The 20,327-nt window shown below is 36.1% G+C and overlaps 1 protein-coding gene and 1 long non-coding RNA gene across 3 annotated transcripts; one reads left to right on the top strand and one right to left on the bottom strand.

Annotated features, from left to right (window-relative positions):
- The first annotated feature begins 753 nt into the window (after positions 1–753).
- LOC122291493 (casein kinase 1-like protein HD16) lies at positions 754–12,735 on the top strand. 2 transcript variants are annotated; one of them, XM_043099225.1, is made up of 16 exons: positions 754–1,357; positions 2,053–2,181; positions 2,276–2,349; positions 2,457–2,526; positions 2,605–2,660; positions 7,424–7,495; positions 7,880–7,974; positions 8,233–8,299; positions 8,387–8,516; positions 8,625–8,843; positions 8,942–9,072; positions 11,038–11,212; positions 11,307–11,397; positions 11,699–11,856; positions 12,142–12,330; positions 12,460–12,735. In XM_043099225.1, exons 1-16 carry the CDS (start codon positions 1,031–1,033, stop codon positions 12,517–12,519), a joined length of 2,043 nt encoding a protein of 680 aa, XP_042955159.1. In that variant the 5' UTR covers positions 754–1,030; the 3' UTR covers positions 12,520–12,735. The 2 variants fall into 2 exon arrangements, with proteins under 2 accessions (XP_042955159.1, XP_042955160.1); XM_043099226.1 differs by lacking the exons at positions 754–1,357; positions 2,053–2,181; positions 2,276–2,349; positions 2,457–2,526; positions 2,605–2,660 and adding an exon at positions 6,466–7,071.
- Positions 12,736–14,629: 1,894 nt separating this feature from the next.
- On the bottom strand, positions 14,630–16,825 carry LOC122292628. The gene is made up of 4 exons (XR_006236977.1): positions 16,632–16,825; positions 15,234–15,304; positions 15,053–15,074; positions 14,630–14,959 (listed from the first exon to the last, which is right to left on the bottom strand). It is a non-coding gene; the product is annotated as an uncharacterized LOC122292628 (long non-coding RNA).
- Between the last annotated feature and the right edge of the window lie 3,502 nt (positions 16,826–20,327).

The following is a 20,327-nucleotide window of genomic DNA, read 5'->3' on the forward strand; positions in this document are numbered from 1 at the left end:
GTTGGTTTCGTGCGGCACCATTCAGGGGAAGGGGTTACGAAGGGGAGGGGGGCTGTGTCTCTTTAGCCGTTGGGTTGATAATCCCATGCAGTGCTGGTTCACACTAACTGTGGTGTAAAGCCTAAGCATCTAAAAACTATTAACAGGCTGTTATATGAGGATCTTCAGCCAGATCGACTTTAAGGAATTCTCTAAAACAAGTGTAAAACCTATCAATCCCACGCAGGCATTAATATTTAAGTGATTACGTTAAAAAAATATTTTAATTGGCTAAAATTATCAATTAAGAATTATTATATCATCAAATTGATGCGTAAAATATATTATTTATAATTTAAATAGTAAAATTGATCTTTTAAATTAACTTATATTATATAAATATAAAGCATATTCTATTTGAATAGAAATCGCGTGTTGAAAAATCAAGGCTTTCTCGTAGGAAGACCCCCTCAATATGGTTTAGTGACGCTTAATTCTATTATAGAGTAGATCGGAGTCGATTTAACAACTGAAATTAATGAAACCACATCTAATCGCATGACTTAAAGCTATAGCACCGAACAAAGTCGACGTAATAAGTTAACTATATTGAAGCAACAGAAGCTTTTGTAACGATATTAATGAAACTTGTTACTTCAGAGCCTTTTTTACGTCCACTACACACACTCGTAAGCTGCGGGCCCACAAAGAATGCTGACGTGGTGGTCACATACTCCGAACCCCGTTCCCACTTGGCCCTCTGTTCCAACACTACCCTGGGCGGCCTATCAGGCCTAACACGCTTCAACTCTCTCTCTCTCTCTCTCTCTCTATCTCTCTCCGCTCCAAATTTTTACCAAACCCTAACCCTGTTCTTCCCCAATATCAACCCCGATTCCATCCAGTCCCATCTAGTTTCCGCTGAATCGAGGCATCGGATCCCCGTCCTTTCGCTTTTCCCCAAACCAAAATCTTCCATTTCGGCCATGTGAGCTGAGCAATATAATGATCGGATTTTTGGACTCTGATGCCTATTGTATGGGTTTGAGCAATGCCGGAGCTTCGCAGAGGAGTCCGCCGAGGCCGTGCTAAGGTCGCGCACAAGCGATCGGAGCCCCCGGTTGGGAACTACGTGAAGACCCGTGCCGCGGTCGCCAGGGCAAAGAAGTTGAAGCTAGAGAAGGAGGAGGAGGAGGAGGAACAGCTGCAGCAGGTGATTGTGATTTCCGAGAGGGATAGTGGTTCGGAGGGGAAAAAAGGAAAGAAGGCCGTTGGTAAGGAAGACAAGGGTGCGATGGCTGATGATAGTGGCGGTTTGAGTGCCAATAAGGCCGCTGGGCAAGAGGAAGAAGGCAGCACCGCCCCTTTTCCTGAGAAGGTATGCGGGCCTTTTTTATTGTTAATTTTTTTTTTTTTTTTGCAGATTGGGTGTGTTGTTGTTGCACCAAAAAAGTTTCTTTGGTGGGTCAAACTTGGCGTTGTATTCGCATATATTGATGTTGATGATTCTATAGTAGCTTTATTCAGCGTTGTTTTGGTGTTTTCAATTTTTTGGGAGGTATAATTGCAAAAAAAAAAAAAAAATACTCTGATGCGTTTAGTTTAATTCGTGGTGTTTTGGGGTGTCCTCGATCGGGTTATCGTTATAATTTCAGAAATATGGTTCGGTGTTTCTTTATTTGGTTGCTGTTCTGATTTCAGAAAAGGTTCTATTGCAAATGATCTACTGTGTAGTGCTGTGTTTATAAGGAACTAGTAGTATGTGAGTTTTGAATATTTTTGTTTGCAGAGCTAATGTGTTGTGTTGAATAATTTTTCTTCCTTATATTGGTGAAGTAAAAAGGTTTGTTGCTATTATGAATTCACAGTTTATGTATATGCATATATCTCTTATTTTTCTGGTTGTATTCTCTTATGTAGATTAATAGTGTTTATTGTCAGTGAAGCGTCTATTGGACTGTATATTTACTTGATCTTGATATTGTTTTGTTACTTATCAAATAAAAATTAATGATATTGTTTTCTTTGGGTATATTGAGCCTTTTTTTTTTTTTTTTGGTAACTTTTCTGAAGGTCACAGTGGGAGGATCACCTGTATATAAAATAGAGAGAAAATTGGGCAAAGGTGGGTTTGGTCAGGTATTCGTTGGTAGACGTGTTTCAGGTGGAAATGAACGCTCCACAGGTCCTGTAGCTTTGGAGGTGAGCTCAATTCAGATTCTCTTGTACTCTTTGAATTTATTCCTGTTAGTTGAATATAATTTATATTATGTACTATTATTTTCTCTTATATCAGGTAGCTCTGAAATTTGAGCATAGAAACAGCAAAGGCTGCAACTATGGCCCACCATACGAGTGGCAAGTTTACAAGTAGGTCCTTAGTTTCTAGGGGGCTTGTACATTAATTTACTCTACATATATGCATGTATGCATGTACACAGATGTATGAATTAATAGTTTTCGATTTTGTTTTATAGCACTCTTGGTGGTAGTCATGGAGTGCCTAAAGTACACTACAAAGGGAGGCAAGGAGACTACTATGTGATGGTATGATCAACACAAACCATATCTCCATCATCCCTCCTTATAACTTCTTGCTTTAAGTCATATACTTGTGATATGCAGGTTATGGATATGCTAGGTCCCAGCTTGTGGGATGTATGGAATTCTTCAGGACAGGCGTGAGTATCCCATGCTCATATCTTTCCTTGTATTCTAGCTGTTTTCATATCTTCTCTTGCTGCATAGTACAATAACCGAAACCATCCATTAAAATAAAAGTTCTTTTTTCTATTTATCGTAAAAAATGAAAATAATGATCCACCCTTCACTCCTTCTCTGCCCACCCAAAACCAGAGAGAGGGGGTGGGTGGATCTCGCCATACTCTTCTAGGGGTGTAGAAATGTGCAGTGACTTCATACCTTATGTTTAGCTTTCTATAAGTGATCTCCTAACAGACTCGTGACCGACTGAGGAACCCCCAACGAGAGCCCAAAAGGTGACATCAATGGTAGGGGAGTTGACAGAAATGGAACCATAAAATGTTTATCCGTGTTCTTACCGCAGTGTGCCGTATCTCCTGAACATCACAGACAGAAGATGCCGATGACTAGCAAGGAAGAGGATTCTATGGATTCCCAGGTGGTATCCTCTCCGGCAAAGGATATGCAGTGGGCGTGGCTCGAGTATTGTTCACAATAGCTGGAAGTGAAGATGGTCTTTCGAGTGGGCTGCAAATCCCTACTCAGGGTTGCTCTGAGTAGGAAAGTAGGTCTCCGATCCCTAGGAGGAGATGGGGGTGTAGATGGATTTGCAGTGGACAACAAGAGTTGAGATCGACAAAGTGGGGGAACCAATACACCTAAATAGTCTGATACCAGGTCAGCATAGTGTTTTTTATTGGGTTTTGCACAGGAAATCCAACACCATGTGGGGATTGAATGTGAGGGGTTTGTGGAGCAATTCATGGCCCTGCTTACCGCCATTGAAGTGGGTCATGTTCAGCCCAAGAAATCGGGTTCCATAAAGCAAAGGGAGCTAAAGAGACTAACATGGTCTATCGACTATGAGGGTAGCTCAAGTAGAGATCGATCCTAACGGAAGGGGCCAACACTCTCTATATGAAACCCAAGATTGTATCTTGGAATGTCTGATGGCTTAATGGGGCTAATAAGCGCATTCAAATAAAATATTTGTTGTGTGAGTGGAAGGCGGACATTGTGTGCCTTCAAGAAACCAAGTTGGAAGTGATTTCAAGAAGTTTAGTTCAAGGCTTATGGAGCTGTCCATATGTGGACTGGGCTTATCTTGCATTTGTTGGGGCTTCAAGAGGAGTACTAGTTATGTCGGATAGAAGGGTGGTAGAAAAAATGGAGGAGTACATCGGGGAATATATAGTGGCATGTTCCTTTAAAAGTTTAGAAGACAACTTTATGTGGGCTTTCGCTAGTATCTATAGGCTGAATTTAGACAGTGAGAGAAGACTTTTATGGGATGAGTTAGCTAGAGTACATGGTTGGTGGGGCCTACCACGGTGTATAGGTGGTGACTTTAATGTCACATGCTTCCCAAGCGAACGCTCTGGAGAAGGTAGGCTGTGACCAGCAATGATGGACTTCTTGGAGTGTATTTTCAACTTGGGATTGGGGGATATTTCTCTCATGGGCGAAGCATACACCTAGTCTAACAACTAAACATTGTCTACATTGGACAGATTCCTCGTCTCCTCGGAGTGAGAAACTCACTCCCAGAGCTATGTCAGAAGTGGCTTCCTCGCCTCTATTCAAATCATTTTTCTATCTTGCTAGACTATGGAGGCATTCAAGGAGGGAGGAGGTATTTTAAATTTAAGAATATGTGGCTTAAAATTGATGGTTTTGTGAACAGGGTCAGACAATGGTGGGCCTCAAATCAATTCTAGGGCACTCCTAATTTTATCTTTGCAGGCAAACTGAAGGCTTTGAAAAAAGACTTAAAGCTTTGGAATGCTCAATCCTTTGGCGACATAGGTAGCCGTAAGAAGTCTATGCTGGAGGAGCTACAAGAGATAGAGAGGGTACAAGAGGGTCAGGCTCTCTCTTTGGGTGAAGTCTCTCGGCAGATGGAACTAATTTTAGAACTCAAGTGGGTTACCTTATTGGAGGAGATATCGTGGCGGCAAAAATCACGTGCTTTGTGGTTGAAAGAAGGAGATCGAAGCACAAAGTTCTTTCGTAGAGTGGCCAACTCTCATAAGAGAACTAATATTGTTGAAAGACTAAATATAGATGGTGTGGTATGTACGGAGGCCCTTGTGATCAAAGAGCATATTGCTGGATTTTTTGAACATTTTATTACAGAATAGGTGGGGTGGACTCTGGAGGCCCAAGCTTGATGGACTAACATTTGAGTCCATTGAGCAGCATCATGTCTCTTTGTTGGAAAGGCCCTTTGAGGAGATAGAGGTTCATGGTGTGGTGAGGAGGATGGTCAAAGACAAAGCACCTAGTCCAGATGGTTTTTCTATGGGATTCTTTTAGTTATGTTGGGATGTGGTGAAGGAGGATCTAATGAAGGTGTTCTAGGAATTTTCATTAGTTGGAAAATTTGAGAAAATCCTTAATGCCACTTTTGTTGCAGTCATTCCTAAATAGATTGGGGCATCAGAGGTGAATGAATATTGACCCATTAGTCTTGTGAATGGAGTGTACAAGATCATTTTCAAGGTACTTGCTAATCGTTTAGCGGAGGTATTGGGGTGGATCATTACGAAACCCCAAAACGCATTTGTTAGGGGTAGACAAATTTTGGACTTGGTTCTCATTGCCAACAAATTTATTGATATTAGATTAAAGTCTGGCAATCCAGGTATCTTATGCAAGCTGGATATGGAGAAGGCCTATGATCATGTCAATTGGAATTTCCTACTTTACTTGCTAGAGAGGTGTGGCTTTGGAGAGAGATGGTGCTCGTGGATCTGGTAGTGCATATCCTAGGTGAAGTTCTCAGTTCTGGTGAATGGCAGCCCATATGGCTTTTTTAACAGCTCTCGGGGCCTAAGACAAGGGGATTCTCTATCTTCGCTCCTTTTCATCAGTTATGGAGGCACTTAGTAGAATGATTTTTGCCTTGTTTAACAGTGGTTTTGTGGCTGGTTTTTTTGTGGGTACTCTTAATATTTCCCATTTGTTAACAATGATTTGTTGATTTCCCATCCAAGAGAGAAGAAATTTTTTGTGAGGCCGAACAAAAATAGATATGGGCATTGAGGGCACTTCTCCTTTGTCTTGAAGCTGTATTTGACCTAGAAGTGAACTTAGCCAAGTCAGAATTGGTTCTAGTTGGTAACACGTGCAACATCCGGTAGTTATCTGGCTCTCTTGGATGTAAAGTTTCTCCTCTTCCCATGAGTTACCTCGAACTTCCTAATTAAAAAAAAAAAAAAATAGAGTTACCTCGAACTTCCTAATTAAAAAAAAAAAAAAAAAAAGAGTTACCTCGAACTTCCTTTGGGAGCTGCATCAAGGGCTTTATCTATTTGGGATATAGTAATTGAGAAGATTGAACGTAGATTGGCAGGTTGGAAAAGATTGTACTTATCGAAAGGCGGAAGGGTCACCTTAATCAAAAGCATCTTGTCAATTCTACCTACTTATTTCTTATCTTTATTCCCAATTCTAGCGAGTGTGGCAACTCGTATTGAGAAATTTCGTCGGGCTTTCCTTTGGAGTGGAATAGGGGATGAATTCAAATTCCATCTTGTAAAGTGGGATAAGGTATGCTTCTCAATTTCATCCAGTGGGTTGGGCATTAGAAACTTGAGGCTTTTCAAGGCCCTTCTTGGGAAATGGTTGTGGTGATACAATATGGAACCTGAAGCTATATGGAAATTGGTAATTGATGCCAAGTATGGAGGTTTATGGGGGTGGTGGAGCACTAGGGAGGTACATGGGGCGTGTGGAGTGGGAGTTTGGAAGGATATTAGAAGAGGGTGGGGGGTTTTTACTCGTCACACTAGACTTGTATTGAGAAATGGATCTAGAATTAAATTTTGGTACAACTTATGGTGTGGAGATAATGCACTCAAGGATTCTTTCCCTTCAGCCTTCAGGATTGCATTTGAGAAGGGAGCCTTAATGGCTGATCTCATGGTCATAGCTGGTGATCTAGTACAAGGGAATGTGAGCTTTACTATGGCGGCCCAAGATTGGGGAATTGACACCTTTGTGGATCTCTGTAGACTATGATACATTGTGGTGGGCACCTGCAGGGAAAGGTATGTTCTCAGTTTGCTCTTTCTATAAGGTACTCACACAATCACATAACAATCACTTCCCATGGGGGAAGATCTGGAGAAATAAGGCGCCCCCCAAAGCAACATTCTTTGCTTGAACAGCTTTTCTGGGTACGATTTTGACAACGGATAATTTAAGGAAACTTAGGGTGATTATAGTGGACTAATGCTACATGTGTAAAAAAAGTGGGGAGACTGTGGATCATCTTCTTCTGCATTGTGAGGTTGCTAGTGTGTTATGAGAAGATATATTCAGACGAATAGAGCTAGCATGGGTTATGTCTGCCACTGTGGTTGAGCTTCTAGCCAGTAAGCGGAGGTAACTTGTTTAATTCTTGGTGAAGATCATTCTGTGTGTTTTTTCAATTACTTAAATTTGTTTGTGTTCATCTGTGCACTTTAGCTTCTGTCACCAAGTGTCTTATTTTAGGTTTTTTTTTTTAAAACAACATATTCCATCGTAAGCCACTTTGTTATTGGTTGTTATTAACTGCATATTTTGAACATGAAATGGATTTTTTTTGTTATCATTCTGAACGTTTTGTATGTATTTTAAAATCCTTTTATTGATCGAACATTGCAGTTGCCTTGGTTTGGGATTGGTCATGAGTAGCACTGATGAATACCTGTAGTATACAATTTTAATTTTCTTATTTTTTATATGTACACAGGATGTCATCCGAAATGGTTGCTTGTATAGCAGTCGAGTCCTTATCAATTCTAGAGAAGATGCATGCGAGAGGGTATGTGTTTGGATTTAATTTTTATTGATTTTTTTTAGGTTGCGTTTGGATAGAAGAATTTTGATTTAGATTTGAATTTGGATTTCAAATCTGCCACGATTTCAAATCCAAGATCTTGAAAAACTTAAAAGCTTGTTTGGAGTGTAAATCCAAATCCAAATTTTATTATATGATCCAAACAAGAAATTTGGAATTTAAGTCCCAAAATCCAAATTCTTCTCTCAAATCCATCTATCCAAATGCACCGTTAAGGTTGGTTTTCCTTTTTCCTCCCCCTTCAGAAATTTGATCTTGGACGATATCCCATCGCATAGCTTTTCCTGGTCCTTCATTTTGAATTATTAAAACTCCATTAATTCTAATCATGATTTTGTTTGATCTTAGTTATGTTCATGGTGATGTGAAGCCGGAGAATTTTTTACTTGGCCAGCCATCTACGGCACAGGAGAAAAAGTTGTTCCTTGTTGACCTTGGATTAGGCGAGTAAATTTGATGTATTTTTTTTATGACTAAAGAGAATTCTATTGATAATAGGAATAGGAAAATGCCCAAGTTCATGGGACATATACAAGAGCATCACCCATGCATGCTAAACTAGTGATACAAGAATTCATTAAAGTTCCTGTCATTAAAATCTATTACAATCCACCAATGAAATAAATTCATGTAAAATTATCACTCATTAATTTGTTTTACACATTTACTCATGTCTTCTGTACCAACACATGATATTGCAGCAACAAAGTGGAGAGATAGCTCGAATGGACAGCATGTTGAATATGATCAACGTCCTGATATGTTTAGGTGAATGAATCTTTGGGCCATTAGGCTTTTGGTTTGCTGCACCACTTTTTAAGAAATGGTTTTGATACGTTCTCTGTGTTTTCCCAGAGGAACTGTTCGATATGCTAGTGTTCATGCTCACTTGGGAAGAACTGCTAGTAGAAGAGATGATCTTGAGTCTCTTGCATATACACTCATTTTTCTCCACAGAGGCAGGTTGCCGTGGCAAGGCTATCAGGTACAAAAACTTATACCATGTGTTTAGAATATATGCCACCATCTTTGGAGCTTCTTTTTGGGACTATTTTTCATGCATACTTTTTTGTCCTTTTTTTTATCATTTTAGGGTGATAACAAATCGTTTCTAGTTTGCAAAAAAAAGATGGCAACGTCTCCTGAAATGCTATGCTGCTTCTGCCCGCCACCTCTTAAGCAATTTCTTGAGATTGTGGTGAACATGAAATTTGATGAGGAGCCTAACTATGCCAAGCTAATATCTTTATTTGAGGGCTTAATTGGGCCTAATCCAGCTTTAAGGCCAATAAGCACGGATGGTGCTCAAAAGGTAATTTTGGTAATATATGAACTTATGGGTAAACTCTGATTCTTTAGATGTTCTTTTATTCATAGTTTTAATGCAACCATGGTGGACTTGTTTGTCAGGTTGGTCAAAAACGAGGTAGGTTGAATATTGAGGAAGATGATGATGGGCAGCCCAAGAAGAAAGTTCGTTTAGGAGTCCCTGCTACACAGTGGATTTCAGTTTACAATGCTAGGCTTCCAATGAAACAGAGGTAGATCTGCGTTGTCCTTTTGTCTCCCCCCCCCCCCCCCCCCCCCCCCCCCCCAAAGTGTGCCACTCAAAGTTACCGCTAGTGTTCTTTTTTTGTATTTTTTAAAATGTTTAAAAATGTTACTAGTGAATTCGTGTTTTTTTTTTTTTTTAATGTTTAAAAAATATTTTTGTTTAAAAAAAGAAGAAGAATGAACTAGTGGTCACGGCCAGCGCTAAGAGCTGGGCAGCTGACTAGAATTACCCTAAATCAATTAAGAAGAGTTGGCTGTTTGGCTTAGAAGTTTTTGTAGTTCTATTTAAAGGGAAAGAGAAAAAAGTTGAAGCTAAATTCAAGTTTCCGGTGCTTAAACTTGCTATGTTGGCTTATATTTCCTCTAATTAGCATAATTTTAATCATTTACTTCAAATAAAATTAACAGAGTTTTAATTATATCATTTTTTTATAGGTAATCTAAAATATTGGTGATGAGAAACATACAGGCTTAGCGATTACATTGGATATATATAAACTTGCTATGTTGGCTTATATTTCCTTTATTCATAAAAAAAAAATATATAAGAGAGAAAACCTGTTTAAGAAGAATTTTAGTCATGTCATAGAAAATTGCTTGCTTGCTTCATTCTGAGTGTTTGGATTTTAAAAATATTCCAAAACTAACAACAATGTGTAAGCATTGTGTATTTGGCACAATCTGATAAATGTTGGAGAGATGAGGTAGGCTCTCCTATTCAAAGTTGTCATGAGAACTAACCATACACCCGATATATCTTTCCACTCTTGTACCCTTGCCTAGGTACTGTTCTGCAAGGGCAATGCTGGCTTTCAAAAGTTTTCAACACAATTGTGCCTCGTAGTCTTTTTGGTATCTTCATTTTCATGCATTTGTCTTTGTTGCTCCATTGCATTTTCACATCCTTGAACCATATCAAGGCAACTTTAGCCATTATCTTTTGTTTTCCTATAAAAAAACAAATGGCCACTATCTTTTGTTTCATTTTGCTTTTGTCTTTGTGGGCTGCTGGATTCAATGGGAACGGACAGTGGGTTTCTGTAATTTCTTGTTTCTTTGCCCTTCCTAAGTAGCTGTAATATATATATTTATTAGTGTGCATATACATACAAATATATAAATTAAGTATTGTGTTTATGAGTGCGTGGATGTGTTTCTTTTTTAGTGGGGTGTTGCGACTGTATTCTTCTGCAATTGACACTCTCAGATGGTTTAATGTAGTGTATTAACTCAATGGCATAGTATGGGCCCACTAAAGCTCCAATAGAAGGTAGCTGATAATAAACTTAATAGCCAAAAAACTAAGGCTTTTGAGCAGCAACAATCCCATGAAATCTGTCAAAAAAAGGTGATGTGCTTATTACTACTGGATATCACGTCCCAACTCTCTTTTGTTAGGTAACTAAACTAAGCATGACTTTTAATGTGTAAGAATAATGTTATAGATAGACTCAAAAGGGGTGTAACCCGAGTCCACAGTGGTATCCAAGAGGGTTACCCATAGAGGAACAAAGCTGAATCCTATTAGCTAAGACTGTGTGATCATTTTGGCCTCCATATTACTTAAGAAGTTCTAGTCCTGAACGAAGCCAAGGTTTAGCAGATTAACATTCCTGTAGTAACACTAATCAGAACTATTTGGAGGAGGTGACTCATAGATGTCATACTTTGTTGGTTTCCTTTGGGGGCCGCCTGGCTTTTTGGGTCTGTGATCCCTGGTTTGCCTACAGGTTGAAGCTCTTTATTTATATTTCCTTAATGTAGGAGGCTTTGATGTTTAAAGAAGTTAGCGTGTTTACGAGAATGCCTATGAAAAAAACAAAGAAGTTAGTTAGCATGTGACTTCTTCGACTTTGCTTTACTGTTCATAATAAGAAATGGGTTTGTAAATTTAGTTGAAAACAATTCTCCCACCATGCCGTTACTGACCTGCTCATTTATCTAACGTTTAGGTACCATTATAATGTAGCTGATGCAAGGCTGGCACAACATGTGGAGAGAGGAATTGCAGATGGGCTGCTTATAAGCTGCGTGGCATCTTGTTCCAATCTCTGGGCACTTATTATGGATGCTGGAACTGGTTTTACAAGTCAAGTTTATGAGCTGTCACCTTTCTTCTTACACAAGGTGAATTCCTGTACAACATGCATACACGCATTGTATTCTTCTCCGGAGATATACTTATGAAACAATAATTAAATTGGATGTTCCAAATTGACAGGAATGGATCATGGAACAATGGGAAAAGAACTATTACATCAGTTCTATAGCTGGTGCCACCAATGGGAGCTCCCTTGTGGTTATGTCAAAAGGTTTGCTTACTTTATTTGATGTCAATGAGTGAGCTTATATTATCCTGAAAAAGTAGTGCATCTTATATCATTTCTCATGAAGAGTTTGTGAGGGGCCTCCTGTTTGTGGGTTTCCATTTTCTAAACAATAAATTCAGGTGTAAGGATGCTTTGTAATAGTTAGTTTTGGTCAAAAGATGCTTTCTTGTGCACTAGAGGTTTTTTGGACATCTGCCAACCTCTGGTTATATAGGCTTGGCATGGCTTGATAGGATTCATCCTCAGTCACCGATTTATGAAATTATGACCCAAATTTTTTCAGGCACCCAATACACTCAGCAGTCTTACAAAGTGAGTGATTCATTCCCCTTCAAGTGGATAAACAAGAAGTGGAGAGAGGGGTTCCATGTGACTTCAATGGCAACTGCTGGGAGCCGTTGGGGTGTTGTCATGTCTCGCAATGCTGGCTTCAGTGATCAGGTTGAGTTTTGATTTTTCTGTTTACACTTTTGTTCTCTAAGCTTTCTTAAAGTTCCTACAATAACTACAATAACTGCATTTTAAAAAATTAATAATTTCATCGTACTGGTGCTAAAAGGATGGGTTTGACTGCTTATGGTGGATTCAGCCAAAGGACATGTAATGATCCAAAGAAAGCTCAAACCACATTTGAACCTATACTCCTAAATGACTGGTTAAAGTTACAAATATATAGTTGGTTCTCACACTCTTCTCTGACCTGATCTGTCACTGGCTTTGTGTAAGGTTGTGGAGCTTGATTTTCTCTATCCAAGTGAAGGCATCCATAGGCGATGGGACAGTGGTTACAGAATTACATCAACAGCTGCCACTTGGGATCAAGCTGCTCTCATTTTGAGCATTCCCAGGCGCAAACCTGGTGATGAAACTCAGGAGACTTTACGGACATCCCAATTTCCAAGCACCCATGTTAAGGTAGATATGTTGTTTTTATGTTAGTCATGTTAAGCTAAATACGTTGTGGAGCATATAATATAATCTATGGTTATTGAATAATGTGCATTAGTAGATTTTAGATTTAATTTCGTGTCTTATTATATGCAGGAAAAGTGGCAAAAGAATCTCTATCTTGCTTGTTTGTGTTATGGGCGGACTGTATCTTGATTCCCGTGTAATTCCAAGGAATTTTATGTCAAAAGAAAGTAAGATTTTGGTTTTTTTGGGATCATTATGTAGTATTTCATGTCAATTGTAAAAAACGATTGAGGAGAGCTTAGCTGCTGCAGCAGACCTGTGCTCCTATGTATGATAAATTTGTATTAAACCTGTACGTTTGCTTTCTGTTTACCCTCCCTCCTAAAGTTTACAATTTTTCCGCCATTTTTGCCTTTTTAGTTCTTTCATAGCTGTTTTAGAGGATGACTCACAAAATTGATCTTTGGCCCAAAGTCACATCAATTTTCGTGAATTTGTGCTTTGGTTCAAAGTCATTGACCATTACAAGAGAATATTGAAGTCCACTACAACTCAGGCCACCTCCATCCAGATGGACGACTTCAATAGTTGATTTTTTGCAGTATAAAAATCAAAGAATTTTCAAGATTTGAGCATATTCTCTCACTTTTCAGCCTTTATAAAATTTTTTGGGAATTCGCTCTATTATCAGAATGAATACATTTGAGGATATTTTGTTGATGATATTTTAATATAAAATAGTAGTCTTTACAACCTTTGTATGAGTTATTAGGATTTTTTGAATATTTGTAACATAATGCAGGAGTATTATGAGATTGAATCCAACCAACTCACAATTCAAAACTGATATAAATATAAAGAGATTAAATAAAGGAAATTTACAAACTGATATGATTTCAGATTTATTTTATAATAAAAATAATTTTATAATATGGCGTATTTTTACAGGAATTTATTTTTGTGTAATTTATTTATGATTAAAGTATTCTCGTCTTAGATAAAATAAGGCTGCTGTTAGTTTACATGACAGAATTATTTAATTGATAGATGTTCAGACCATATAGAAATGGGACAAAATTGAAAAGTCAGGAAGCCCCTGCAAAATTTCCGGAAGAAACATAGGTTGGGCGCAAAGTGCAAACTGCACGAACTAGTCGCCAAAAGTAGGAGACACGGGATATTTGCGCATTTTGGCGAGCTTAAGTGCGCAAGCGTTCACATAAAAAATAATAATAATAATAATTTTTTTAATAATAAATTATACTTTTTTTAAAGTTGCATAATCTATAATTATATCTAATGATTTTTTTATATATAAGAAAACTTATATTTATGTAAAGAAAACTGATCCAATACATAATATCCAGCATGATCACAATAAACCAATAGATAAACAACAACATTATAATACACCAACTACATCCTTCGTGAGACTGCTCATAATTAAATTCGGAAGCTCATGCCACCACCAAAGAGTATCATCCACAAACTGTGCATGTCGAGCTAAAAGATGGGATACCTCATTTTCCATGCCTACCAACATGAAGAACCTCAAAATAGAGGAAAGTAGACAACAACATTTTTACTTCATGAATCAAGTGACTAAACTTGTTCTGGTCATCCCCCCTCGAGCAAATAGCCTCCACTACAGTCAATGAATTCCCTTTGAGAATTAAATAAGATATGCCCAGATGAGAAAATAATTGTAATTCTCTTAGAACAGCGAGGGCTTCAATATCTTCCACCTCATAAATACTCAGCTCTCTTCTAGACACTGCCATGACCATACAGCTTTTTTCATCTCACAACACAACACCCACCCTAGAAGAGTGTATGGAATTAAACACAGCCCCATTAACATTCAGTTTTAAGATCCCACATGATAGAGCATACCAACGTAGGACAAATAACTATATCTAAGGTTACTTAATGAAAATCTCACTCCCGTAACCATTAGGAGGGACATTAATTTATTAATAGTTCCAAAAGATTTCATTTATCAAAATTATATTTCAGAAATATTTAGTAATTTCTTTACTAGAGCAAAATTCTCCAACATTTTTTTTTTTTTTTATCTTTCAACCTGAATTTCTAAATTTTACAACCTTTTCTAATAGTCGCATGCTGATATTCTATTCTATTTTATTTTAATTCTGATTGAATCTTTTTTTCATGTGTATTATCACGTCGGTGTGTTGTCAACAAATTAATGAAGAATCGACAAATGGATCACTTTGAAATATGATTTATACCACAAGATCGCTATTCCAAAATTCGTGTTCCAAACACCAATTTGAAATTCAACAAACCCAGAAATGAATTTATAACCACAAACCAAGTTGCAAAGCTCATATATTTACCATTGTCATCTGAAAAGCATAGTAAATGCAATAGATGATCTCCCATATAAGGGAGTCAGGAATACAACCCCATTACCAACAAGGTTCTCTCAATGCATGCTAATTACACAATAATCACACATTATTATTTATTACTCTCTGGTTTTGCTGATCTCCCCATCCAGAAGAGACCCAGAATTATGAACATCTAAGCAGCTTCCTAATTGCAGCATCATCTTCGAGGTTGTTGACCCACTCGCATTCGTCAATCCATTCACCATATCTGTGATCTAAAAATATGAAATGAGAAAAAGAAATAAAAATATACCAGGAAAGCAATGCTCTAGTTCTAAACTAACATTCATACAAGACTTTCAACTTACATGTCTATGGGTTCAGTTAAAGCTGCAAAACAGAAAACCAAAAAACCAAAAAAAGAAAAAGAAAAGAAAGATTAGTACTTTACTGATTTAATATGGCTAAAAGATTACTGAAGATTCTTGGGAAAAAAAAAGGGATTATCGAAGACCAGCGAATCAAGCCACAACAAATAATATAAGGTACCTGTTATTGTGGTGCTGAAACTCTCCTGGCAAATCCAACAAGAAGCCTTACCAATCAAGTTCTTCATATCACTGAAACAGCACAAAATCTTTTAGTTCCAATCAACACCAATATGAAAATTACGTACATGAGCACACAAACTTGACTTCATAAATGCATTAATTAATGAGACACGACTCAAAAAAATGGAAAGATCTTCAGAAGCAATGAACTTGCGAACGTGATGCTATGTAACCAGAGTCCCCAAGTGTAGTGGAAGATGTCAACTTCTAATACAACTATAATTCATCAACTACATCTCTAGTAAAAGTAATTACATCGTAACAAGGCTGAATCTAAATGGATGCTACTTACATTCGGCATTCAACACTTGTGTATTACATGATTATTCATCAATTATCATGTGTTGAAACACCTGAACAAAATGGAAGGGTTGAAAGAAAACATCAACACCTATTGAATGTAGCTAGATCTCTCATGTTTCAGTCAAAACTACATTTATCCTACTGGATAGATTGTGTATTAACAACCACACATTTGATAAATCATACTCCATCATCCATTGTAAATCATCTTTTATTTCAAAAGCCACCAAACTACAACTACTTCAAAGTATTTGGTTGTTTATGTTTTGCTAGTACAATCTCAAACAACCGAGGCAAATTTCAGCTAAGAGCCACAAAATGTCTTTTTCTTGGTTACCCACCAAACATAAAAGGCTACAAAGTACTTGACTTAACAACTCTCAAAACCTTTGTATCTCGAAATATAGTTTTTCATGAATCTACATTTCCCTATATTCCAGATAAAATTATACACCTTTTGTTTTTCCAGATTTTCTCCAAATATATGAACCAATATCCTGCATTCCAGACAAACCAGTTTCTATAACTTATGTTCCTATAAATTCAACTTCTACAATCTCTGTTCCTGAATCTTCAATTCCTGAAAATCCAATTTCTGTAAACAATGATACTAATAGTATTAGAAGATTTGAAAGAACTAAGCATTTATCTAAATACTTGCAAAATTACTATTGTGGTAATATGACCAAGATTTCTTTAGAAACTCAAGCACCTTCAAGCTGCTCCTTATCCGGTAAGCCCCATTCTATATTCTCCTTATCTGATTCTAGATTGTCATCTAAACATAAAACTTTCATTTCTGCTATTTCATTTACTTTTGAACCCAAAACATACATGTTTCACCACATCAGCCCATGTTTAATAATTAATACCATCAAGCATGCAAAGCATGGGATCATTACTACTCAAAGACTATGTCTTTGCTTCCATGGAAGCCTATCCCGAAGATCAAATCTTCTTAATATAACAGTGAGTGAATAATAGATGGAAAAGAAGCTGAGAGAAGGGAGAAAGGAAAGGAAAGGAAGCGTACCCACACGGTCGCACCAAAGTTGCTTGAAATATGATTTAACGGAGGGACTCGAGAGAGGGTTCACCAATCAGTACCTAAAATTTTATTTGGATTGTAGTATTTATGGAGAAATAAAAGGGTACTCCTAATCCTATTAGGTCTATGAATCTTATCGCTAGATGTTTCCTTATGTACTACATGTACAGAATTTTCAGCAACGGATTTTCTACTTTCGGGGTTTGTACAGCTTCTTATGCTTTATAATTTTGTTACATGTAAATACAGTTGCGCACTAATCTATATATTAATATTAATTTATTCATACTTAAAATTTAAATTAATATTATTTTTAATAAAATTTAATTTTTAATCAATCACATCATATTAATATATAAATTAATATATAATTATGCTTATAATTATATTTTTCCTATTCTTTAGCAGCGTTCAAATACGTATTAAATTCCTAGCTTTTCTAGCTTGCTTTCAACATTTCCTTTCGCTTGATCGGCAACATTAATGGCTGTTGGCATTGGGAAGATAATTGAATCTGTACTGCTGTTGTAATTGCAGTGGGTGGGTCAGAGAAAGTGAGAGGGAGAGGTGGCTCTGGTTTTCCGAAGAAAGTGAACTTACCTCTCAATTTCAAAATTGAGATTAATTTTAATAAAAGGAAATAGTTATATTAATAAATTATAAAATAATTGTTAAAAATTATAGGTGTATCATTGCTTTGTTACCTTTCTTATTTTGTTTTCAACTTCCGCCGATAGTTTTGGCGCTTGCACCCTTTTGGTACAATGACTTTGAGGCTGCAGGCGGTGTAGTTTGAATGTTAAATTGAGGTGAGTTGAATTAAATTTTTTATGAATAGTAATTAATTGAGTACGTGGAGTGAGTTATGTGGAGTTCATATAAAATGAGTTTATATATATTTAGATGTCAAGATGAATTTAGTATTTTTTTAAAAAAATTAAAAAAGATTATAGGTCTCATATATAAAGATGTGATAAGTTGAAAAAAGTTGTAGGTTTACGTACAAGGAGATTTTGAGTTGAGATGAGTTTAATAATTTAAAAATTAAGTATTTATGTTAAACTCAATTTAAAATTATATTGAATTGAATTAATCTTAATTGAGTCTTGCAACCAAACGGGTCCAAGTATACCGGCAGGTTATGGAGATGAGACTGTGATCCTCGTGAGACAATGTGAAGTCAGCACAGAGGAAAAAGTTGCTAGTTTTATTCTCAGGTCTGGCTTTGTATGTGAAAGGGCTAATACACAGTGTCTTTATTGAGTGTGGCAACCACAAAAATAAATCGCCAGATGTTTTGGTATCATTACGTAGTATTTGATGTCAATTGTAAAAAACGATTGAGGAGCTTAGTTGCTGCAGAAGACCTATGCTCCTATGTATGATAAATTTGTATTGAGTTTTGCTCCATATAAATACTGTCACGCATTAATTTATGTATCAATATTGATTTATTTATACTTAAAATTTAAATTAACACTGTTTTTAATAAAATATACTTTTTGACCAATCATATCACATTGGTGCTTAAATTAGTGCATAATTATGCTTACAATTATATTTTTCCTGTATTAAACCTGTAATGTTACAAACATTCAAAAAATTCTATTAACTCATAAACAATTTGTGAAGACTACTATTATATTTTAAGATTGCATTTGGATATTGACATGGGTTGAGTTTTTTATAAATAATTGTAAGTTGAGATAATGGAGTGAATTTTATGAGACCCACCTAAAATGAGTTTAAATGTATTTATAGAAAGTTGAAAAAGGTTGTGGGTCAAGTATAAAAATGTGTTAAGTTGAAAAAAGTTGTGAGTTTCATATATAAAGAAGTTTTAAGTTGAGATGAGTTTAATAATTTGAGAGTTGGATGTTTGAATGTTAAATTCAGTTTAAAATTAGATTAAACTGAATTAATCTCAATTCAATCAAAGCTCCAAATGAGACCTTAAAAAGGATTTAAAAACTGGAGATGGTTCTTGATAGTAAGTCAAGATATATGTGAGGGTTAACCTGATTATTCCTTCTCCCCAACGATCCCTTAAGAGAGATTCCTAGGAGAGTTGTTGACTCCTACCATTGTCAATGTACAGCTCTTACTAGATTTAATCAATTGTTGTTCCTACCTTCTTTGTGTTCTTGACATAACATCTTCAATAGTCTTTCAGTTCTCAAATGGAGGATTGAACAAACTCCTTCCTTAGTTTCAAAAATTATTTTAACCTATGTCACAAATTGATCAAGTCAGGACATAGTTGGAATTAAGGTGCAGTGCAGTTTGGTTTGAGAGTAGAGATGAAAACATCTCAACTCATTATATACGGAGAGAGATGTTTTGTTACTTTTGTATCCAAATGCAAAGATTGAAAACTTAAAAGATGGTTTCATATTCAGTTCCTCTTTGTAACGGTAAGGCTGCTTTCAGCCTTTTAATAGCAGCCAATGCAAACATGACACCTTAGCCATATACAAATTAAAATTATGAGGATCACCACATAGAATTTTTACCTAGAATTAAAAGCTTAGAAAGGTATTTTTTTCATTTTTCCTCCTCAACCCGACTATGGTCCGGATTGATTACACAAAATTAAAAAATTTATCTTATTTAATCTCAACTCATCATTATAATTTTTTTAAATTTTCATATAAAATATAATAAATAATTTTACTTTTTCAAATTCTACTACAAAATTATATTATAACAATATTTTATTTATTACTATTTAAAACATCTCATCTGTATAACCAAACGGGACCGAAATCTTGGAAAGCTTAGGAAGGATCACTACTATTTGTTAGAACTCACTATCACCTAAAACATTTTATCTCAATTTTCATAATAAGAAAAAACTGAAACAATGTCAAAACAATAAAGACGGTGCTATTCCCATGGAGGGAAATTGGAATCCACCGGAAGCTTCACCAAATAGGTAAATTTGTTTTTATCTCTTTTTTATTTGCTTTTTAAATTCATTAAAAAAGATTTAAAAAATAAATAAAAAATCATAAATTCATTAAAGATTATTTACTTAATACTTAAAAAATTAAAAAAGAGAATCGGTGAGGACCATCTGTGGACTCAGCAATTTCTTAAAAAATAAACTCTGGCCAACTTTTCAATGGATCCCACCATTTTTTCAAACTGTAGTAAAAATACATTTTACAAAAGAGAAATAATATTTATAGTTGTATTTGTGTAAGTACTGAACAGTCTTTTTAAAAAAAATAAATTAATACGAGATCTACACGAAAAAAAAAAAATTAACTTTTTAATCGTAAACTCAACTATTTTTTAAAACGATTGTATAATATTTACACACTTCACGATTACATGTAACATTACCCTTTATAAAAACCTTTGGTTGTAAACATATTTATGGCCCCACCACTCCCCCCCAAAATAAAAGATTCCTTTTTTTCCCGGCTTCCATAATTTTCTTGAAAATAATATCAAATTTCTTAGATTTGACACTTGACAGGACTCTTAGAAATAGATAAAAACACAATATAGCTCAATTGTTAGGATTAAAAAGAGTTAGTACCAAAGTTTTGAAATCCGTTCTGGAGACTATTCCGGTCGAGGCACTGGAATAGAATATTTCGGTACCGGTACGTTTCGGTGTACCGTTTCGGGATTAATTATATATTATATATAAATATTTATATGTATATATAA

Source organism: Carya illinoinensis, chromosome 13, assembly GCF_018687715.1.
Source record: "Carya illinoinensis cultivar Pawnee chromosome 13, C.illinoinensisPawnee_v1, whole genome shotgun sequence".
Taxonomy (NCBI): domain Eukaryota; kingdom Viridiplantae; phylum Streptophyta; class Magnoliopsida; order Fagales; family Juglandaceae; genus Carya; species Carya illinoinensis.